At 38.5% G+C, this 20,785-nt stretch overlaps 1 protein-coding gene across 1 annotated transcript; it reads left to right on the forward strand.

The window, feature by feature from the left end:
* The first annotated feature begins 1,041 nt into the window (after positions 1-1,041).
* LOC139849591 (uncharacterized) lies at positions 1,042-20,578 on the forward strand. Its single transcript, XM_071839228.1, has 17 exons — positions 1,042-1,176; positions 1,641-1,744; positions 2,117-2,257; positions 2,432-2,517; positions 2,633-2,710; positions 3,150-3,273; positions 3,475-3,603; positions 3,719-5,015; positions 5,337-5,480; positions 5,580-5,792; positions 13,743-13,812; positions 13,878-14,017; positions 14,442-14,753; positions 15,800-16,059; positions 16,618-16,750; positions 17,138-18,321; positions 20,575-20,578. Exons 1-17 carry the CDS (start codon positions 1,042-1,044, stop codon positions 20,576-20,578), a joined length of 4,554 nt encoding a protein of 1,517 aa, XP_071695329.1.
* The last annotated feature ends 207 nt before the right edge of the window (positions 20,579-20,785 follow it).

A 20,785-nucleotide genomic window follows, 5' to 3' on the forward strand; every position in this document is an offset into this window, starting at 1 on the left:
TAGAGTCAATAACATAGTTAATTTGTATATTGTAAGTGTTCATGTTTTCATCATCTTTAAATTTAAATATGAGACAAATTCTCTCTATGTATAGAGTATGAAAGGTTACACTTTTTGACTAAAAAGTGCCATGAATGGTTACAACTTCTGAGTAAAAGGTGTCCATGAATCAGGGCGAAAGTGTGTGGTGGCAGAGGGGGCGGCTGCCCCCAGTGATTTTTTTTTTAGTGTAAAAATTTTGGGTTTTTCGACTTTGCCCCCGGTGAATTTTTTTTTTCCCCCAAACCTACATATTTTGCCCTAAAACCTTCAAATTTTGCCCCAAATTCTCCAACTTTTGTCCCAAAATCTTCAAATTTTGCCAAAAATCTTCAACTATTGCCCCAAAATCTTCAAATTTTGTCCAAAAAAATTGCTATGGTTTAATTTTTTTTTTTTTGCCCCCGGTGAGAAAAATCCTAACTTCGCATCTGCCATGAATACTTATAACTTTTAATCAAAATGTACCATGAATGTTTACACTATTTCATTAAGGTTTACACCATTTCATGATTAATTGTCTTTTGGCCAAAAACACGTCAACCAACAAACACAACCTTTCAAGTAGATGACTCTACTTAGCTGAAATGAGCGTTTATTCCACATTCTCCTAAAAAGTTAACTCGAAATCCATATGTCTCAAGTAAATCACTTTATCACACGAATGACCGATGACACTAAAATCACCAATATAAAAAAAAAAAGATGAGATTCATAAAACAAAATAAAAAAATCGTTTACAATAGAATAGAAATAGAAATAGAAATAGAATTCATATCAAAGTATTAATTATTCTTCAATATAGCTGGGGGGGCGTGCATATTCACGGCTAAACACACACGAGAACAAATACGGATACTCCGTCTATCCCCATAAACCACTTGTTCAGTATGTGACGCCACTGGAATAACATACATTATTTCTAGTGGATACCTAGAATCAAAATTATATAATCCTTCATACTTCGAATTCAATTCAATACACACGCATTACTACTTAAATATGGCGAGTGATAAAGAAGATTACACGACGTTCGGTACAGCAATTGAACGAGAAGAAGATGATACAAGTCGCAGCACAAAATCGATTGCAGAAGCTTCTGGTCAGTTGCGAACCTTAGGTCCTTGGAAACAAAAGGTCCGATTCGAATTTGTTATTATTTCAGTACATTCACGTTTGTATGGATTCTGTTAAATGAATAGGAATGTTTTATTCGCATTAATTTATGTAGACTCAGCTAGGGTTTAAGAAGTATATTTTGCCGAGTTATTTGCAAACTAGACTGGCCTATATTCATATGTAAAATTCATATGCTTACTTATGAAACTAAATACTGAAATAAATACTAATTGAAAATTTGAATCTATAGTGCTTCTTATCATCATAACTGCATGATCGTGCACTAAATTTTTGATAGATATCATTCAATATTGGTAGCTTAAAGTAATATTACACATGTTAGGCTTCTGGAATTGAGGTAGTCAATTATGATTATGATAGAAGTACATTTAAGAAGTAGAAAACGGAGTAAACTTAGCTGTAAGTTTACTCATTTGTTGAATGTTGTTGATGCATATATGGATTTTTCTTAAATGGCGTAGGAATTGGAAGACGATTCTTTGGGGACTTCTATGAAGTTTGACAAATTTGGAAATGTTGCAGCAGATTTAGCTAGACAGCAGTCTGATAAGGAGCAAAATGAAAGGTACAATGAGGCATCCATCACTAACATATGCTTGGTTTTTATTAGTAGGTCATTAAATGATTGTTGAGTTTGACTATTTGTCAACATCAACTAGTCAGAAGTTCTAATATGAATTAATGATCAACTTCTTGCTGAACAAATATTGTCGATATGTTTGATACTTAATTTGAAATAAAATTAGCTTACATTATTTCTCATTGTGTGTTCAACACGTGTCTTTAAGTTTTGATCAAAATGAAAATTAGTAAGTAAAAAAGCATTAAAAATTTTGGTTGTTTGTATGTGTTTGTGTAATATGAGCAATGAAATAACAATTTCCTTTTGTTGGTGTGCTTGTAAATATGCTTGTATTGAATGGATGTAAAGATGTAGATATGATACACACATACCTTTAGTTAGAGACGTATGTTGTGTCTGCTTTGGGGATATGGGAATTGGTTGGGAAAAAAAAATTAATGAACTATGTTTGCTTGGTGGGAATGGGCTTCAAATTTCAGTATCAAACCCAAAAAGGTGGGGATTTCTAGACCCATTAATAGTGGTGAGCTTTCCATTCCCATTCGTGTTCCCAGTCATTCATTCACTCTATCATACCCATACCATAGTAAACACGTATGCATATATAACGTCTCTAATTATATACGTGTATCCTTCCTTTTTGATATTCAATATCTTAATATATTGCAGACTGTCAGCTATACCTGGACCTGCTCCTGAGGAACAAGATGTTCCAGACACTGATCCTATTGGTTTACCTCGGAATAAGGAGTCGGGTATGTAATTAATCAGAAGTTAGCTAACTAAAGTACACTCTTTCATTATATATATGCATGGAATGCTGTAAATTTGTCTCTTTAATTTTATTACTTGTTGGCTTAATTTCATCAGCAAGAAACGTTGCACCTGGTTTTGGAATTGGTGCCCTTGAAGAACTTGATGCAGAAGATGAGGATGAATATGCGTCAGGTAGGTTCGTTTTTTGAGTTACTTTTTTTATTTCAAGTGTGATAAATGTATGCTGTTTTGGTTGGTGAATGCAAATGTATTTTTTTGCATGTGTTTCGTTGTCAAATACAAAATACAATAATCAATATTTCTTTGGTTCATAATAGGGGAGAACATGATTAAACTTCAAAAGTGTTTAACTTTTGGTCTTATTTTTAAGTCTTCTTTTTTCCAGTTTTGATGTTGTGATAACTTAAAAATAATTAATTAGATCATTGTATGACACAGGTTCCAAGTACAAATATAGCTCTAGACTAAGTGCTCATTTCTTGTGTATCACTTGTTTTTTTTCTAGGAGATGTTCCAAGTACAAAAGTGTGTTTATTTTGGTCTTATTTACGTCTTCTTTATTTTTTATTTTTTTGCTTCTTCTTCAATCTTCTTTTCTTTTTGGTAATAGGATATGATCATGAACCTTTGGTTGAAGAAATTGAGGAACTGGACAAAAAGAAGTCCAGTGTAAAGCAAAATGATAATCTGCCTGGTTTTAAAGCTGCAACCAATTCCGACAACCAGCTAGAAAGGTGACATTTGTTTGTCATCTTAGCAACCTAAAATGTTGTATTGATTGGCCTTTTAAATTTCCAAAAACTATTTTTCTTACCTAGTTATTGTCCAATAGCCAATACATTGTAACATTTAATGATAAATTAGAGCAATAGGAAATCATAAAGAACAAGTGTGGATTTGTTCATTGTTACCAAGGTTGCAAAAATTGCTACTAGGGGAGTACTCGGTCGGGACTTTTCAGGGAGTACTTTACTTGGCAGCTTGGGGATAAATCCTGAGTTTTGGCTAAGCTTGACTTTGATTTTGACTGATTTTCCTAGTACTCCCCGAGCTGCAATAACCGAGTACTCGTCGAGTAATTACGAGTTTTGCAACACTGGTTATTACTTTATTAGGATCAATTACATTCTTATATCTGTTAACTAACTGCTATATTTACGTGATACATACTGCTCTCAGATTAAATCCTCCGGCTGCTACCCTTGAAGTCAACCAAAAAATAACTGAAAATCCAACAGATGTTCCCCCAGATGAAAATGGAAGGCGTCTTGATGAAGATAATGAAGTGACTGATTTCTATCATGAGGATGTTGCTGGAAATTGTGCTGAACCTGAACGTTATGATTTTCATCATGGAGATTGCGTTGCTGCTGCTTGTAATGCGAAAGGGCAAGTTGGTATGGTTGTGGATGTTAATATATCCGTGGGTTTATTACCTCAAGATGGATGTTTAATAGAAAACGTATCGTCAAAAGATTTGAAGCGTGTGAGGGATTTCAATGTGGGTGATTATGTAATACTGGGCTCATGGGTTGGTATAGTAGGCCATGTACTTCAGACTTTGACAGTCTTGTTTGATGATGGTCATGTTTCTGATATTGACACATATGGGCTTAAACCAATTGGAATGATTGATCCGACAGATACATCTTATCCTTATTATCCCGGCCAAAGGGTCATCGAAACCTCAACCTCTTTTAAAGGAACCATAAGAAAAGTTTCAGTGACATTAACGCAGGTTCGGTGGCTAGGAACTAGAGGTCAGGATCTGGTAAAGCCATCTGACCTTCAGGAACCTAAAAACTTGAAGCTTTTACCATGTTTCCCGCATACCAACTGGGTTGTTGGCGATTGGTGTCTCTATCCATTTGATAAAACATCATCTACTAAGAGTTCGTTGGAGAATGATTCAGACGTGTTGCCTGAGGATTTGACAAAGAACTGCGACCCTTCAACTACTAGCTCATTGCCTGGTTCAAAAGGTCCACAACATTTTGATAAAGCCCTCTTAATTGTTAATAAGGAAACAAGAGTTGATGTAGTCTGGCAGGATGGACAAACAGAACGTGGATTACATTCAACATCTTTGATACACCGTAAAATCCTTGGTGATCACGAGTTTTTGCCCGGCCAATACGTGGAATTCAAACCAACCGATGATGATGATGATGATAACACTAAAATCTATCGTGCGGGAGTTGTGAAAAGTGTTAATGCGAAAGAACAAATTGCTTGCGTGAGGTTATTAAAAGACCCTCAATGGTTAAAGAAGTCTGATAAAGATGAAGACGAAGAGGAATATGTGAGTGTCTATGAGCTTCAACTGCATAAATCTTTGGATTATGATTACGGGGATCCTGTTTTTAGGTTGTATAATGCTACTCTTGGTGAGAATGACCTCTCTTTTGTTGGTATTATTACGGGGCTTGGAATTTGTGATGTGGAAGTTACGTGGGCTAATGGCGTGGTATCAACGGTATGTTATCTCACATGTCTTTCACTTTAGTCCTTCTGAATTTATTTATTCTGACACCACAATGGGCGGGTTCGGGCAAGTTTAATATTGGGATTTGGTGAGTGTTAGAGTACTTTATGGAAGACATGCATATTACAGCAAGACAATAAGATAGATGTCATATTGCAATTTAGAGTATATGATTAAGGGTAAAACATGACATTATGAGTCTATTTGTTACAGTATGTTAAGTGAATTAGGATGTGATAACTGATAGCAAAGATATGATGATCGAGTAAATTATAGATAACAAAGTTCATTTGCTCTTTTGTGCCGGATCAGGTTGATCCGCTACAAATATATGTTGTTGGTTTTGACGAAGATGAAGATGACGATGACGACGAAGATGAAGATGACGATGACGATGACGACGATGATTCAGCTAGTTGGGAAACTGATGAGGTTAATCAAATGACGACATCAGAGGTCTGTTTCCATTCAAATGTCCTAAATAACTGATTTTTTACATCTTATTTACCAAGTTATTGAACACCCCCAATTGCAATACATTCTCTTTCTCTTCAGGATATTGGGACTGTACCCCCAACAAGATTGGCCGGTGGAATTTTATCTAGGTGTCAAAGAAATCCGACTCTTGCTAAAGAAGATGAAAATTTCATCATTGATTCTGATCAAGTAGGTGCCTTGCCAAGATCTGAAGTTGACAATTTCAGATTTAAAAGATTTGATTTTGTTGAAGCTCCTCTTGATCATCATTATCTTGGTGCTAATCCCCAGGTACGTTGCAATATTTTAACACACTTATTTTGCTTGGAAATTGGGTTCAATGTTTTCTAATCCGTCTTTCAGTGGAGGTAGAATAATGGGCGGGTTGATACATTAGTAACATCCACAATCCAAATTTTTTTTATTTTTATTTTTTCCATTGCTAAACAAAGTTAATGACATCCACCATCAGGTTTAATAAATATTTCGTTGATTTATAATTTTGTTTTTACTTAATGGAACAAACAATTGTCTCAACATATTCTTTTTGCTCATTTGCTCGATGCCCCCAGCTTTATGTTCATATCGAAATTTCATGAAATCTACTAAATTGTTCCTATTTGGTTATCCATTGTAGTACTTCTACTACTACTACTACAACAACAACAATCATTCCCATGAGTAGAATGAATGAATTTACTTAATGTTTATCATTATCCTCTTGAAACATTCGTAGACAAAAATTTTAAAACTTTAGGTCATTAAAATCACATTCAGTTTTGGTCTAAATCGTGGCCAAACAGAATTTAACGAAAAAAGATAGACAAGAAATAGCCTACGGCTTCTTTTCTTTTATTCCACCAAAGTATAATAATATCAATCAAAAAACTGAGTTACAATAAGGTCTAAGGTCCTTTATACAGGACTAGGAAACAACTAGATAACGAAACAAAATAACTAATTATATTTGTAGTCAAAATCAAGGAGACTAATTTACCTAATTATAATTTTGTAGTCAAAGTCAATGAGACTAATTTGCTAATTATAATTAAAATCAAAGTCTTTTGACTTTCTCTCCAAGTCACGACCCAAAACATTTATACATACAACTGCAGAACACACACTAACACAGTTCTACGGTTGAAAATAATTTACAATATCCTCCACGGTTGAGTCTTCATCCTTACAAACCCTATCTAGTTTTATCAAAGTTGATCCGACGGAGAGCTTCGTGTGCCCGTCACAGGAAGGGCCTATTTCTTTCATCATCCTCTCGGCAACATTCCCAGACGGCATGTGACGGTGCACACGTTTCAACACCTCAAAAGTGGTCAATTTTTTTTACGGCTTCAACAAATGCCTCAAACGGTTGATGTACGACGGGAGACTTTAACAACCGTGCAAAAAGAACGGGTATACCAAACTAGAGACGAGTGAGATTGCCCAAAGTAGTCGAAACCAACTCCGACAACTTTTTGTTGTCGGAAGCAAGATGGTTAACGACCTCTCGCTCCCGGACCAAAGCTTCCTTGGAGGTTTCCAATGCCCCCTTTGCCAGAGCCAGCTCCCTCTCCAGCCGAGCATTTTCAGATGACAACTCGGCAATACGCCGGTTGTCATTGCCAAGCAATACACAATGCTCATGAATACGCCGAGCGTTAGCCTCCTTACGGTCTAGTTCGTCCACTGCCAAATGCTGAGCAAACACAGCAAATTGGGCACGCACACGACGAGCTTGTACCGGCGAAAGAGCAGCAATGCCGCCTTCAGAGAAGGAAAAGACATCACATCCAGGTACTCTTTGAATACCGGATAGTCAGAAACGGCGCAATGGAGAAGTTCATGCAAAGGTTTCACGTTCAATTGTGGAAACAAATATATATCCTCTCCTGTTGTTGGTGCTGTGAATTGAGGGCGAGGACCCCCCGACCGCTCTACAGCAGGTTTTTTACCGGGACGATGCTCCCTAACCGACTCACTATCAATAACCGGGACCGCCTCATCTTCTCGGATAATCGCTTCTGCCGGCAACTGTGTCGCAGGAGTAATCGCACGGGCCTCATCGGCAGCAACACTTGCACGTCCTACAAGAAAACCAATAATCAATACGCAAAATAAAAACGTACATGAATCAAAGCAAATATATCAAATGGTATACCTTCGTCAGCGGCTGAAGACTCAATTCGGCGCCTCGTCCGACGAACTAAACCATCATTTGATGACTCCGAATCCTCGGGAGAAGGAAGCAACCGACGGCTAAGAGATGTCGGAACTACTCACTCTACAACTTTATTCGTGAACACCATCCCGTCCAAACTCGCTGACGAGAGGACCTGCGACACAGACAATTCTGTAAAACAAAAAGTGTCATTTTCAAATCGTAATAAGTACAACAAAGCCACGCAAAAAATATATACACATTATCTCTCACGCCTCGACGAGCAACGGGTATCTAGTCAGCTCGATTCCAATTATTACTAACATTTGCCATCACAAGCACGTGTTCATTGTATGTCCTCTGAGGAATCTTCAACCCCCTCCCCTCAGCTGATCAACAATCTCACTGGCCAACGACAGTTCTGAAAATATATGCTTGATCGTCCCTCATTGGAAAATCGGAACGGTTGGCAAAAATAAACGTTTGCACCCAATCATCTGCAATCACAGATGGCTGGCCAAGGAACTCGACTTCATCTGTCAACGTATACTACCCAGTGCGATACGACATTAATTGAACGATACTTCTAAATATTTTTAGATATAATGCCATCCCCAAACTGTTTAAATACATCTAAAATAGAACGATGGATCGAATCGCGTTTGGATCCAAACGACCAACGCTGAGACCGTAGAAGTTAAAAACCTTCAAAAAGAACTTAGTAAAAGGATACCGAAGATTCGAAACCTCAAAATGTCTCAAATAAATCGCGCATTGATTATTAGAAGGACCACAAGCGCGTTGGTGAGGCCTAGGTATAACAAGATGCAGCTCCCGTAGCTGAGGACAAAGGTAATAAACCAATCAATATACACACCATCTACAGTACTAGAAGCATATAACACACCATCAAACTCGGAGAACGATTGAACAAACCAGTTCCTCCCGATACAGTCAGGTTTGCCCTCGGCTAAACCTTTGACTAAACCTACAAAGGTCGCCCGGTACCATAAAAACCACGAGCGTATCATAACGGATTTTTTGTTTATTTCACGCAAACAAGCAAAAACAAAAAGTTAAAGGGAATTCACATATAACTCCCCAGTTATAGTTGCAATAGATTCCTTCAAGACAGAATACACAAGTATGAAGACGGAAAAATAAAAACGCATATGTCAACAATATACTGTATAAACATTTATATCAAGACGGAAGACAAATACAGTTTATTTCATTGCTAAGCATGAAAGTTACACGTACAAAAGTTGAAACCCTAACAACCTATGGCTTTCAGTACAAAGATATCAAGTCCTATACAAATAAAAGGAAGCTCTCGCATATGGTCTGTCCAAGATCTCCCTGAAAAAGAAGAAACGTGGGCACAGATGTTGAAAGAAATCAAAAGCTCCCTAACGAGCAATCACCAACATAGCCCGGCTGGTATAGGGAAGATCACAGGACAGGCGAATGTCCGACGGTCCCATAAGTCGACATTCTAGTCTTGAAATCGACCGGAAGCACAAGAAACAACTTTCGTTCGCAAGGGATGCGCATAGCACATCGTTACCCAAGCGCGAACGAATCGTATTCCTCGAGCCCGGAAGATTGAACAACCCATAGACCAGTCGGATGACGTAAGATGCATCGAACGACCATCGGCGTCCGGTTGCTGCCAATCTATCCGCAGTTAAAAGCGGAATACGTTCGGAAAAATCCAAGGATTCTAAATCAATCTCTAGACCCAAATCGAAGCCTGAAACAAAACAAAACAACAATAAGAAGATAGAACAAGAAGAGAAAACAGAAGAAGAGAAGCACAAATGCTCACCAATATCGTGCGTAAAATGGCTCAATAAGTAACGGAAACGCCGTCCTTCGGGCATCAACAACAACAACAACAACATCAAAGATTAACCAAGCAAATAGGTTATTCATAACATTGAAAGGTAACTTTCGAAGACAGAGGATTTATAAAAGTAGTATTGAAGAATAAAAGTGTATAGTAGTTGGAAGCAAAAGTGAAAAACTGAGGAGGAAAGCAAGGCTATTTATAGCCAACAATAAATAAGGAGTAATGACGAAAAAGGGAAAAATCGCTCCTGGGAAAATGTTCCAAGACATCGATAAAAGGAAAAAAAAAGCATAAAAAGCAAGCGCGTTTGCAGAAACTGTCTTTTCACGCTGATGAGCATTAAATGCACATCCAATCAGGAAGCATGGCCTTGTCTCGGAAGTTTGTCAACGGTAACCGTTTCGGCTACCCTCATCAAACTGGGGGGACTTAATGATACGCATAATGATCCGTCTCAAAATAGGCAGGCATCTCGGCGAAAACCATACCGGGCACTACGCGTCCCGGGTTGCCAACTTCTCTTCTCGTCATCCGTCTGGCATCTTCTCGGATATCCTACCATCTTGGACAGATGGCAAGACCAAGAACCTGGATGACATATACGTAACCGGCACCATGCAACCGGTCAATATAATCATAACTAGGCACCATAAAGCCAATCATCATAACCATGACCGTCATTAAACACTTAGAACAAATGCTTGGCAAGACCTACTCGGCTAGACTGAGAGCACCGTGATGCCTTAACCGGAATCAACCCGCCGACACTACCGTATCGGCCTTCTAAACCAACATGAAGACACTCTCGGGACAAGCACGATGCCCCGGGAAAGAATGCATTACCTCGGAGCAGGTACCTTGTCCCGAAATGACCACTTGATCACGGAACAAGCACGCGAGCAAGTCGCGTGCCACGTCAGCCCCCAAATCTAGGGAAGTTCGTTTGGATCTGTTATTCCTCATGAAAGGGACATGTGCCACGTCACCCCTCGGGATTGACAAAGTTCGTTACAACCATGAAAGGGACATATGCCACGTCACCATTCCCCCCATAACATCTATAAATACACAAGTGAAATCATTCATTTAGACAACACTGGATGCATGAACGTTACTCTGCCAAAATCAATTGCGACAACATCACTCCAGTCGTTAACCTAATTCCGATCGGTGCTCCGATCACCATCCGAGTTAATCCACACTAAGATATTAACTTATTCGATTCCGATCGAATAAGGTTAATCCACTTGATTGTTTTACGCCCTTGGAATCCAGATTCCAAATCGGGGTTTCCACAATTATTGGAGTTAAAACAATCAACCTACTCTTTTTCCCAAATTAAGCACTCAAACCCGAAATCTAATCACACTTAACGATTTTGGTTTGATCAATATGCGAATGATCGAAGATGATATCGAAAGAATGGAAAAACCTTGTCTTTTTTCTTTTTATCAGAAAGATGAAGTTATGAAAGCAGCAAATTCATAACAATCTCAAAGATTGTTTATAAAGGAAGATATTTCAAATGGACCCCACCAACAAAACTCAAAAAGTGCCTCGAAGTACGAAAAAGATTTTACTTTGATTAAGACAGAATCCAAGACGCATTTAGTGCACGTCAAATCAGCTGTTGGTGGTATATTCTCTTAAATTTTGGCAACACAGCTGTCCCAACTGGCCTCACCAAAATGGGGGACTTGATGATACACATATTGATCCGTATAAAAAATGTCATATTTCCATAACTTGACGAAGTTCCGTTTGAAAATTAACCGACATAGCGGTCCAAGAAGAAATACCTAAACAAACCGGCCAGAAGATCATTCGAGTACATATGCGGGAAGAAATGTCCCGGATAAGAGACATCCGTGACTTCACATAAGCCCATCCTACCCGGAGAAGTGAGTCAGACACCTGCACCACTCACCCGGGTACAAAGTACCAAGAGTTTACGAACCATATTTTCACATCAAGGTTTACTTGGCCAAACACACTGGTCACCCGACAATCTCTACAAGAATATTAAGAATGAAAATATGAACTGACTGCAATCTTACCCGGTCAGGAGAATACTGTGAAGAAGCACTTGCAATAGACATCAGATAAAATCCTTTACCTAAAGTGAGACATTCATCCGTCACATTGTAGACGAATCCAACACACCATTTCGGAATAACCAAACCATTCCGGAATATCCATACCATTCCAGGGTAATCACATGGTGCAGAACAGGGCACTTGGTCCCGGAACAAACACTTGGTCTCGGAAAAAGCACACGGTATCGAAACAGACATACAAATGGGTCATGTGCTACATCAACCCACAAATCTAAGAAAGTTTGTTAGGATCTGTTTGTTATGCTAATAAAAAGGACAGGTGCCACGTGAGCCCACATATCTTGTAAAGTTTGTTATGATATGAAAGTGACATATGCCACATCATCATTCCCTCAAAACACCTATAAATTCACTCAATGAGTCATTCATTACACGATTCACCCTTATCGGAGTAAACCACCTCTTCAACTTCATCAGCGGGCTGCTCATGCTCATCATCGGTATCATATATTGGTGTTTCAAACTCGTCACAGTAGTTAACAGCTTTGCTCTTTTGACAGTTTAAGCATTATTTGACTTGAACTCGCGACCTTTTCCCTTTTCAAGTGCACTTGGTCTTGTTTTAGCAACAGGTTGTGTGAAACTTCGATTAAATGGAACCTTCACCTTGTTTTTCCCTAGCTGTTTCTCCACTTTGAGAGCTAGGCGACAAACATCCGCATAACTCAAATAAGACTGCAAGGATACTACATTCGAAATCTCAGAATTCAAACCTCTCAAGAACCTTGCTATGGTCTGTTCTTCCTCTTCTTGAACATCACAACGCATACGAGAGCGATCAAACTCTTGTATGAATTCTTCCACACTCTTGGTTCTCTGCCGCAAGTTATGATATTCGAGAAACGCCTCTTGCTATAATTTTCAGGATAGAATTTAGCGCGCAAGAGTTTCTTCATCTTATCCCATGTTTCTACCTTTGATTTTCGGGCATACGCCCTATTTTTTCGAACATTATCCCACCACAAGGAAGCATGTTTGCGTAATTTGATCGCCGCAAGCTTTACCTTAAGGTGTTCGGGGATATCCTTAATATCAAACGCCCGTTCAACGGTGCTTAACCAATCCAGAAAATCGTCGGTGTGCATCGTTCCCGTGAATTCCGGGATATCCACCTTCATTCCAAGATTGCGCAAAGGATCATCATGTCCTCTACGATAACCCCTCGGGTTAGCGAACGAGTTTCTGTCATCCCAACGACCATGGGAAGAGTCGGAACCCATGGTCGATTGATTCATCTCCAATTCAGCGATTCGTCTTTGCAGTCGTTCAATTTCAACATAAGGATCAGGGTCATTGATTCTTACAGATCTGTAAGGACCACGACGAGGTTGTTGTTCAGCCATCTTGGACTCCTGATACCACTTAATGAAGTGGATCGTGCTCAAACCAGACTATGAACGCAATAGGAGCTGCTAACACAAGGCTTAAAGCCGTTTTATTAATTCACGTAAAATATCAAAAAAACAATTATGTTGGAAAAAGAAAACACGCCTATCTATTTATACTAAGCTATTGGACTTAGAGTCCTTATTGGATTAAAATAGCTAAACAAATAAGGATAAAGATAAAACTAATTAAATAAAGAGAATTAGGATCTTGGAGGAATTCTAATTCGCTGCTGCAGCTGATTATGTCATGTGCTTCACGTCCAAGTTTCCACCAGCCCAAAGTAATCTTTAAGTCCAATATTCTTCCTGGATCTCCTTTGATACACGTGGCCCAATTTCTACCTCCTGCAGGCCCAATAACAACCTTACCTGCATCAGTCTTCTTCTAGAGTAATTGTTGTTTTTTTTTCCCCTTCATTTCAGACGATACATATACATATATTTTTTAAACCAAGCAAATTTAAACATAATGGAAACCCTCCATTCCACTCCTTTGTTTTGCCAATACTCTTTCCTTTGCCAGTACCTAAAATGACCAAACATCCCTAAATTGAACAAAAGCTGTATGCATGAAAATGTAATTTAGGTGACATCCTACCCATTTGACTTTGAACTGATCCTCTTTACTAGTTTTGACTTTTAGAGATAAGATATAAACCAGATAGAGTCATTCAGTAGTATGATTACTCCTTGTTTTCTGTCATAACTCATCGGGTGTATTTTCAGAAGGCCACTAACAAGATATGGCTTAAGAAAGTCTTAGAAGATTGGAAATCGCTCGAATGTAATTTGCTAGGTATGCAATGAGTTTAATTTTTAATTTACATTTTCAGCTAGTAAACGTTTTGTGGTTGTACGCAGATGGAATTTACGTTAGAGCTTATGAAGATAGGATGGATTTGTTAAGGGCGGCAATTGTTGGGGCGTGTGGGACGCCATACCAAGATGGCCTTTTCATCTTTGACTGTCATCTTCCGCCTGCATACCCTGATGTTCCACCAGTAAGTAACGTGACCACTCCCTCTCCTTCTTTTAGTTTTATCTTCTAGTTTGCAAACTAACCAATTTTTATTTGAAAATGCGAAAAGTATTTGTAGCTATACCTAGCAAACGGGTCAGGTTGGGCCGGTTTGGGTAACGGGTCAAAACGGGTTTTGGTTGAAATGGGTCAAAACAAGTAAAAATTTTAAACGGGTCCAAACAGGGTCAGGTTTGGGTAACAGGTCGAAACGGGTAATGGGTCAAATGGATCAAATAGGTCCAAACAGTTTACATACTTTTACATTTGATTTTTTAACAATTATTATATTGTTTTAGTTATTATTATTTATTTATTATATTATTACTATTTTATTAGATATATAAGAAAATATAAATATACATAAATCCAAACAGCTTGTAATTATATTTGTGAAACGGATGCAGTCAGTGCATTATCGTTCTGGAGGGTTGCAATTAAATCCAAATTTATACGCGGAAGGAAATGTTTGCCTCAGCCTCTTGAATACTTGGACAGGAAGTGGTAGTGAAGTCTGGGTTCCTACCTCATCAACTGTGCTTCAAGTGTTGGTTTCATTGCAGGGTCTCGTACTCAATTCAAAACCGTATTTTAATGAAGCTGGGTATGACACACTCATTGGTACAGCTGAAGGAGAGAAGAATTCACTCTCATACAATGAGAACGCGTTCTTGGTTAGTTGCAGAACAATGGTTTATTCCATGAGAAACCCCCCTAAGGTAACAACGCATCTATTACCTCATATATTTTATCAATCATATTTAATATTTTTTGTTCTAGTATCAATGTTAAGTGATATCTTCAATAATGTGATTTCTTTATATTAAAGTTGAATTTACTCATCCAACAAAAATGTACCCCTATATATGCCTAACATAACAAACAATATATACCTAACATAACAAACAATACAAGAGCCTTAAAAATTTTAATTAAATAACATATTTAAGTATAAATGCTTACTTTCATCTTTAAGCTGATTAGTTGCAATTTGCACATGTTGGGTGATCATGTCTACCAATGCCTCTGCAAACACGTGTAGTTAACTAGAATATCCTCCAGTGCCCTCGCAACCCCTAGAAGTAATTATATGACGATAGCCACAAAAAGTTTTACCTTTTCGTCTGGACTTGATGTAGGATATAACATTTGGCCATACGGTAGGAGCTTTTTACATAAGGAAAAGAGATGGCTGGCTCTCTTTTTAAGTATTTCAAGAAAAAAACTTTATCTTTTGTTTTTAAGCTTTTTGATAGATAGCTAGAATATGAAAGAGTGTCTTCGAAACGGATAAGCCACAAAAGGTGTGTCTAATCAAACGAATCTTTGGGCTTGACCTGTGGTTTCACTGGAATTTGAGGAGTCCTTGTTTGCAATAACGTGATCTTGTTTTCTACGAACACACAACAGGTGGAGTAACATCCTCAACAATTAAGTTATAACTGACAAGAACTATTATAGTTCTGATTTAAGCTGATGCTCACTAACAATCTTAGATCTGTATGCATATGTAATTACTTTATCTAGGCAGCAAACACTAGACCGCCAGTTCAACCAAACTTTAAAGTTGCATAAACTTGAGAATCTCTATCTAGCGGAAACCTCGACTTGATCTTGGCATTTGTTATTATCAAACACTATATGATTTTCGCTGCTTGAACATATATTTAAGCTGATTTTCGTTGCTTGAACATATCTTGCTTCTTATATTAAACATTCATATGTATGTATATAAACTTTTAATATTACAAACTTAATTTTGTAGGACTTCGAACATCTTGTGAAAGAACATTTCACAGAACATGGTTATCACATAATCAAAAGTTGTCATGCATACGGCGAGGGATACCAGATTGGATCACTTTCACAAGACGGCTCCGTATGTGAAACAAGCGTTAAAGATGCAAATTCCGCAGGGTTTAAAGTTACTTTAGCCAAGACTATCCAAATACTTTTAGCAGCCCTCAAAGACCAAGTTGGAGCTGATACTTATGAAAGCTGGAATCTCGACTCTATTCTCTCCAAGTAAGGAGTTTACCATGTTGACCTTTTCATTCTTCCCCATGTTGATCTTTGAAATTCAGTTTTTTAACATTAAGCTCTTTCCTTTGTGTTACTACAGTTAATTGAGGTTATTTTGGGTCATCTTTGGACATCTGAGTAAGTTGCTAACTAATCCTACATTTCTTCATTTCGTTGCTTAATGTTTCTTTTGCTAAACCTATGTCATCAGTCATTTTAAACCACAGTATTTTTGCAGTCATTCTCGGATAAGAGCACGGATTGAGTTATTACTTAAAGCCAGCAAAAACTGACTTAAATAGAAAGCAAAAGCTGTCATTTTTCTGTAATGATTTTCCTTTACATGAATTACAATTTTGTATGGCCTTTGATTCGCTCTTCCTGACCCTAATTTTATAATTATAATCATCATCGTGTAAATCGAATGTGTAAGTAGACCTAATTGACCAATTACGTCCGTACTACAATAAATACTTGGATCCGATCAATTTCACCACTTATCAATTTGGATCCGATCAATTACTTGTCAATACCTTTTCAATTAGGGCACAAAATTCTCAGAGCTGAAGGTAACATAACGGATCTACTAGCGAGGGTTTGTAGTAAACGAGAAACCTCGCCATTTTCGCCGTCTGCTGCCTTGGAGCTGCCGGAAATCACTGCTGACGGAAATCTCTCCTGCCGGAAACTCCTTGTCTTTACAAGGCTGTGTTTGGCTCTCTGATCCCTTTTCCTTAAGTTCATACTCTGTGATATTTCTGCTTTACTTTTTCGCTGTATTTGCGTATTCATATCCTTGAGGTTTTCAAAGTTGTGTTTATTAATTATATCCTTGACTATTATTATTATACTATTATATTAGTGATTATTAGTATTATTAATACTCTAATATTATTATTATTATTATTATTATTATTATTATTATTATTATTATTATTATTATTATTATTATTATTATTATTATTTTTATTATTATTATTATTATTATTATTATTGTTATTGTTATTGTTATTATTATATTATATTTTTATTTTTATATTATATTGCCACTTCTGCCTTTTCCCTTTTGTTTATTATATAGGGTAAGATAGACTCTAGTCGTAGTGATGGTCACGTGAGGTCATGTCCTTCGAGCTTAGGGGCGGCTAGGTCTAGAAGGGTTAGAGATTTTCGTGTTAGGATTAGAGTAGGTAGTTGGAATGTAGGAAGTTTGACGAGCAAATCCCGTGAACTTGTAGAGACGTTACTTAAGAGTAAAGTGGACATATTGTGTGTTCAAGAGACCAGATGGAAGGGTGAAGAGGCGGTTGACATTGGTGACTACAAGTTGTGGTTTTCGGGTTCCAGAGTAGCTAGAAACGGGGTAGGGATCTTTATAGGGCCCCGTCATAAGGATAATATTGTGGGTGTGGGTAGGTGTAGCGATAGGATTATGTCGGTTAGGTTAGTTATCCAGGAGGAGTCTTACAGGGTTATTTGCGCTTACGCACCTCATGCTGGTTTAGGCGAAGAAGAAAAAAGTCGCTTTTGGGAATCGTTAGATGAAGTTGTGAGGAGTTGCCCCGCTGATCATCGATTACTTATTGGGGGAGACCTTAATGGACATATAGGAACGATTTCAGACGGATATGCGGGTGTCCATGGGGGCTTTGGGTACGGAGTTCGAAATGAAGAAGGACGCTCCATTCTCGAATTCGCTGTTGCCCACGATTTGGTTGTTGCAAACTCTTTCTTTAGGAAGACGGAAGCTCAGCTAGCAACCTTCCACAGTGGAGGTCATAGTACCCAGATTGATTATTTGCTGCTTCGCAAAGGGGACCTTAGGACCTGCAGAGACTGTAAAGCCCTGACTACCTGGACCTGTTCCACTCAACACAGACTTTTGGTCATGGACTTGGTTCCGCAGAGACAGGTTACTAGGAGAGGGAGACCCGCCCAACCTAGGATCCTTTGGAAGAATCTAAATGAAGAGAAAGCCGAAACTTTCAAAGCATCTGTTTTGGAAAGAGTAGAGGCAGTAATGGATACTGTTACTCATGGGGATGCAGATCAGATGTGGAATAGTTTCGCATCAACTATTAGAGATGTCGCCAAGGAAACCTTAGGTGTGGCAGTAGGGACATCGAGAGGACACAAGTCTTGTAGAGAATCATGGTGGATTAGTGATGAGGTTCAAACCAAAGTCGCACTTAAGCAACTGAGGTTTAGGGAGCTCGTTACATGTCGGGACGGGACACGTGATGACAGAACTAGGGCAGAAGAAAGGTATAAAGAAGCTAAAAGAGAAGCTAAGAAGGCCGTTGCCCGTGCAAAAGATAAAGCGTATGAAGTTTTGTATAGGAAACTAGACTCCAAAGAAGGAGCAAATGATATTTACAGGATTGCTAAAGCTAGGGAGCGTAGGAGGAGGGATATAGATAACATCAAGTTCATCAAGGATGAAGCCGGTCAAACCATAGTAAAGGAAGACGAAATTAGGAAAAGATGGGAAGGGTATTTCCAATCTCTTTTCGTGGGTGAAGGACCCGGGCGCCAAGAGGACCCGCAGGACTTGGGAATAGGACATTTCCAGAACAACAAGTTCTGTAGGAGAATCAGTCAGGAAGAAGTAAGATCGGCACTACGAAAGATGGGTAGAAACAAAGCTGTTGGACCAGACCAGATCCCAATAGAGGCGTGGCGGTGCCTAGGCGAGGATGGTGTCAGGTGGTTGACGTGTCTTTACAATAAGACGCTTAGAAGTTATAAAATGCCTACGGAATGGAGACTCAGCGAGATTATCCCCATTTACAAAAATAAAGGGGATGCCCAAATCTGTGGTAATTATAGAGGCATAAAATTACTTAGTCATACTATGAAGCTTTGGGAGAGAGTGATTGAGACTAGACTCCGACGCGAAACTACGGTTTCCAAAAACCAATTTGGTTTCATGCCAGGGCGCTCTTCGATGGAGGCAATTCATATTTTAAGAAGCGTTATGGAGAAGTATAGGGAGAAACAAAAGGGTCTAGAGATGGTCTTCTTAGACTTGGAAAAGGCCTATGATTGCGTACCGCGAAAGTTGATTTGGAAGACCCTTAACGTTAGGGGTATCCCAAGTAGATATATTAGAGCTATTATGGATATGTACGATGGGGCGAAGGCCTGCGTTCGGACGCCTGTGGGAAACACAGAGTATTTCCCGATAGAAGTAGGGTTGCACCAGGGATCGGCCCTTAGTCCTTTCCTTTTTGCTTTGATCCTCGACGAGCTGTATCGAGGAATACAAGAGAACATCCCTTGGTGTCTGATTTTTGCCGATGATATCGTGCTTGTATCGGAAACAAAGGATGAGCTTAATAGAAGGCTGGAACAATGGAGGGAAGCCTTAGAACAAAATGGGCTACGGATCAGTAGACAAAAGACGGAATATCTTAGTTGCGAATTCGGTAGGACTGATGATGAACTTAATGTTGGAGGGAACATCAGCATTGGGGACCAGATCTTGCACCCACAAGAGTCGTTTAGATATCTAGGCTCGGTCCTCCACAAATCAGGGAGGATAGATGAGGACGTGACTCATCGTATTAAGGTAGGTTGGTTGAAGTGGAGAGCAGCGAAAGGGGTCTTGTGCGACAAGAAGATACCACTCAAATTGAAAGGAAAATTCCTCAAGGTGGCAATCAGACCTGCCATGTTGTACGGATCAGAATGTTGGCCAATGACGAAGGCCCAAGAGAGAAGGATGGAGGTGGCAAAAATGAGGATGCTTAGGTGGACGTGTGGTAAAACCATGCTAGATATGATTCCAAATGGTGTGTTTAGGGAAAAACTTGGAGTCAGTAGCATCATCGACAAGCTAAGAGAAGAACGACTTCGTTGGTTTGGGCATGTGATGAGACGACCACGTATTGCCCCGGTTAGGAGAGTTGAGGCACTCACGGTAGATGGTGTAAGGAGAAGGGGTAGACCTACTCGTAGGTGGATGGATAGACTAAGACTCGACATGAGGGAGCTTTCGTTGACCGAGGACATGACTTCTGATAGGGATGCGTGGAGGGCTAGAATAAGAATAGTTGAGTAGGGCTACTTTTATTATTATTATTGTTATTGTTATTACTGTTATTACTGCTATTACTGTTATTATTCTTACTATTACAATTATTAGTATTGTTATTGTTATTATTATTATTTTTTGTATCACTATTATTAATTATTAGTGTATTAGTATTTGTATTACAAATATTTATTACTATTAATTAATATTTATATGAACTATTATTATTACTATTATTTGTATTACTATTACTATCGTTTTTAATAGTTTTATGTACTGGTACTAATATTATTAAATGAGTATGTTTTTGGTATCTTTGGTTTTGGATGTATGCATGCTTGCTTGGTTGTTTGTACGTATGCACGTAGGTTCTTGTATGTTTGTATGTATGTATGCATGCATGTAGGTTTTGTAATGAAGGTGTGATGCAGTTACACACGTTTTTGTATGTGAGTTTGTTTTTTATGTATGTATATTTGTAGGTAGGTATGTATGTATGCTTGTTTTTTACTTGTCTGCAGGTGTGGTATATTCATTCATGTATGTATGTTTTGCTAATAGGTTTATGTAGGACTTGGTGTTTATGCTATGTATGTATGGTTGTATGTGTGGCTTTATGCATGTATGTATGTACGTAGGTATGTTTCATGCTTGTACGTAGGTATGTCTCATGTATATACGTAGGTATGTCTG

This window comes from Rutidosis leptorrhynchoides, chromosome 5, assembly GCF_046630445.1.
Source record: "Rutidosis leptorrhynchoides isolate AG116_Rl617_1_P2 chromosome 5, CSIRO_AGI_Rlap_v1, whole genome shotgun sequence".
Classification (NCBI taxonomy): domain Eukaryota; kingdom Viridiplantae; phylum Streptophyta; class Magnoliopsida; order Asterales; family Asteraceae; genus Rutidosis; species Rutidosis leptorrhynchoides.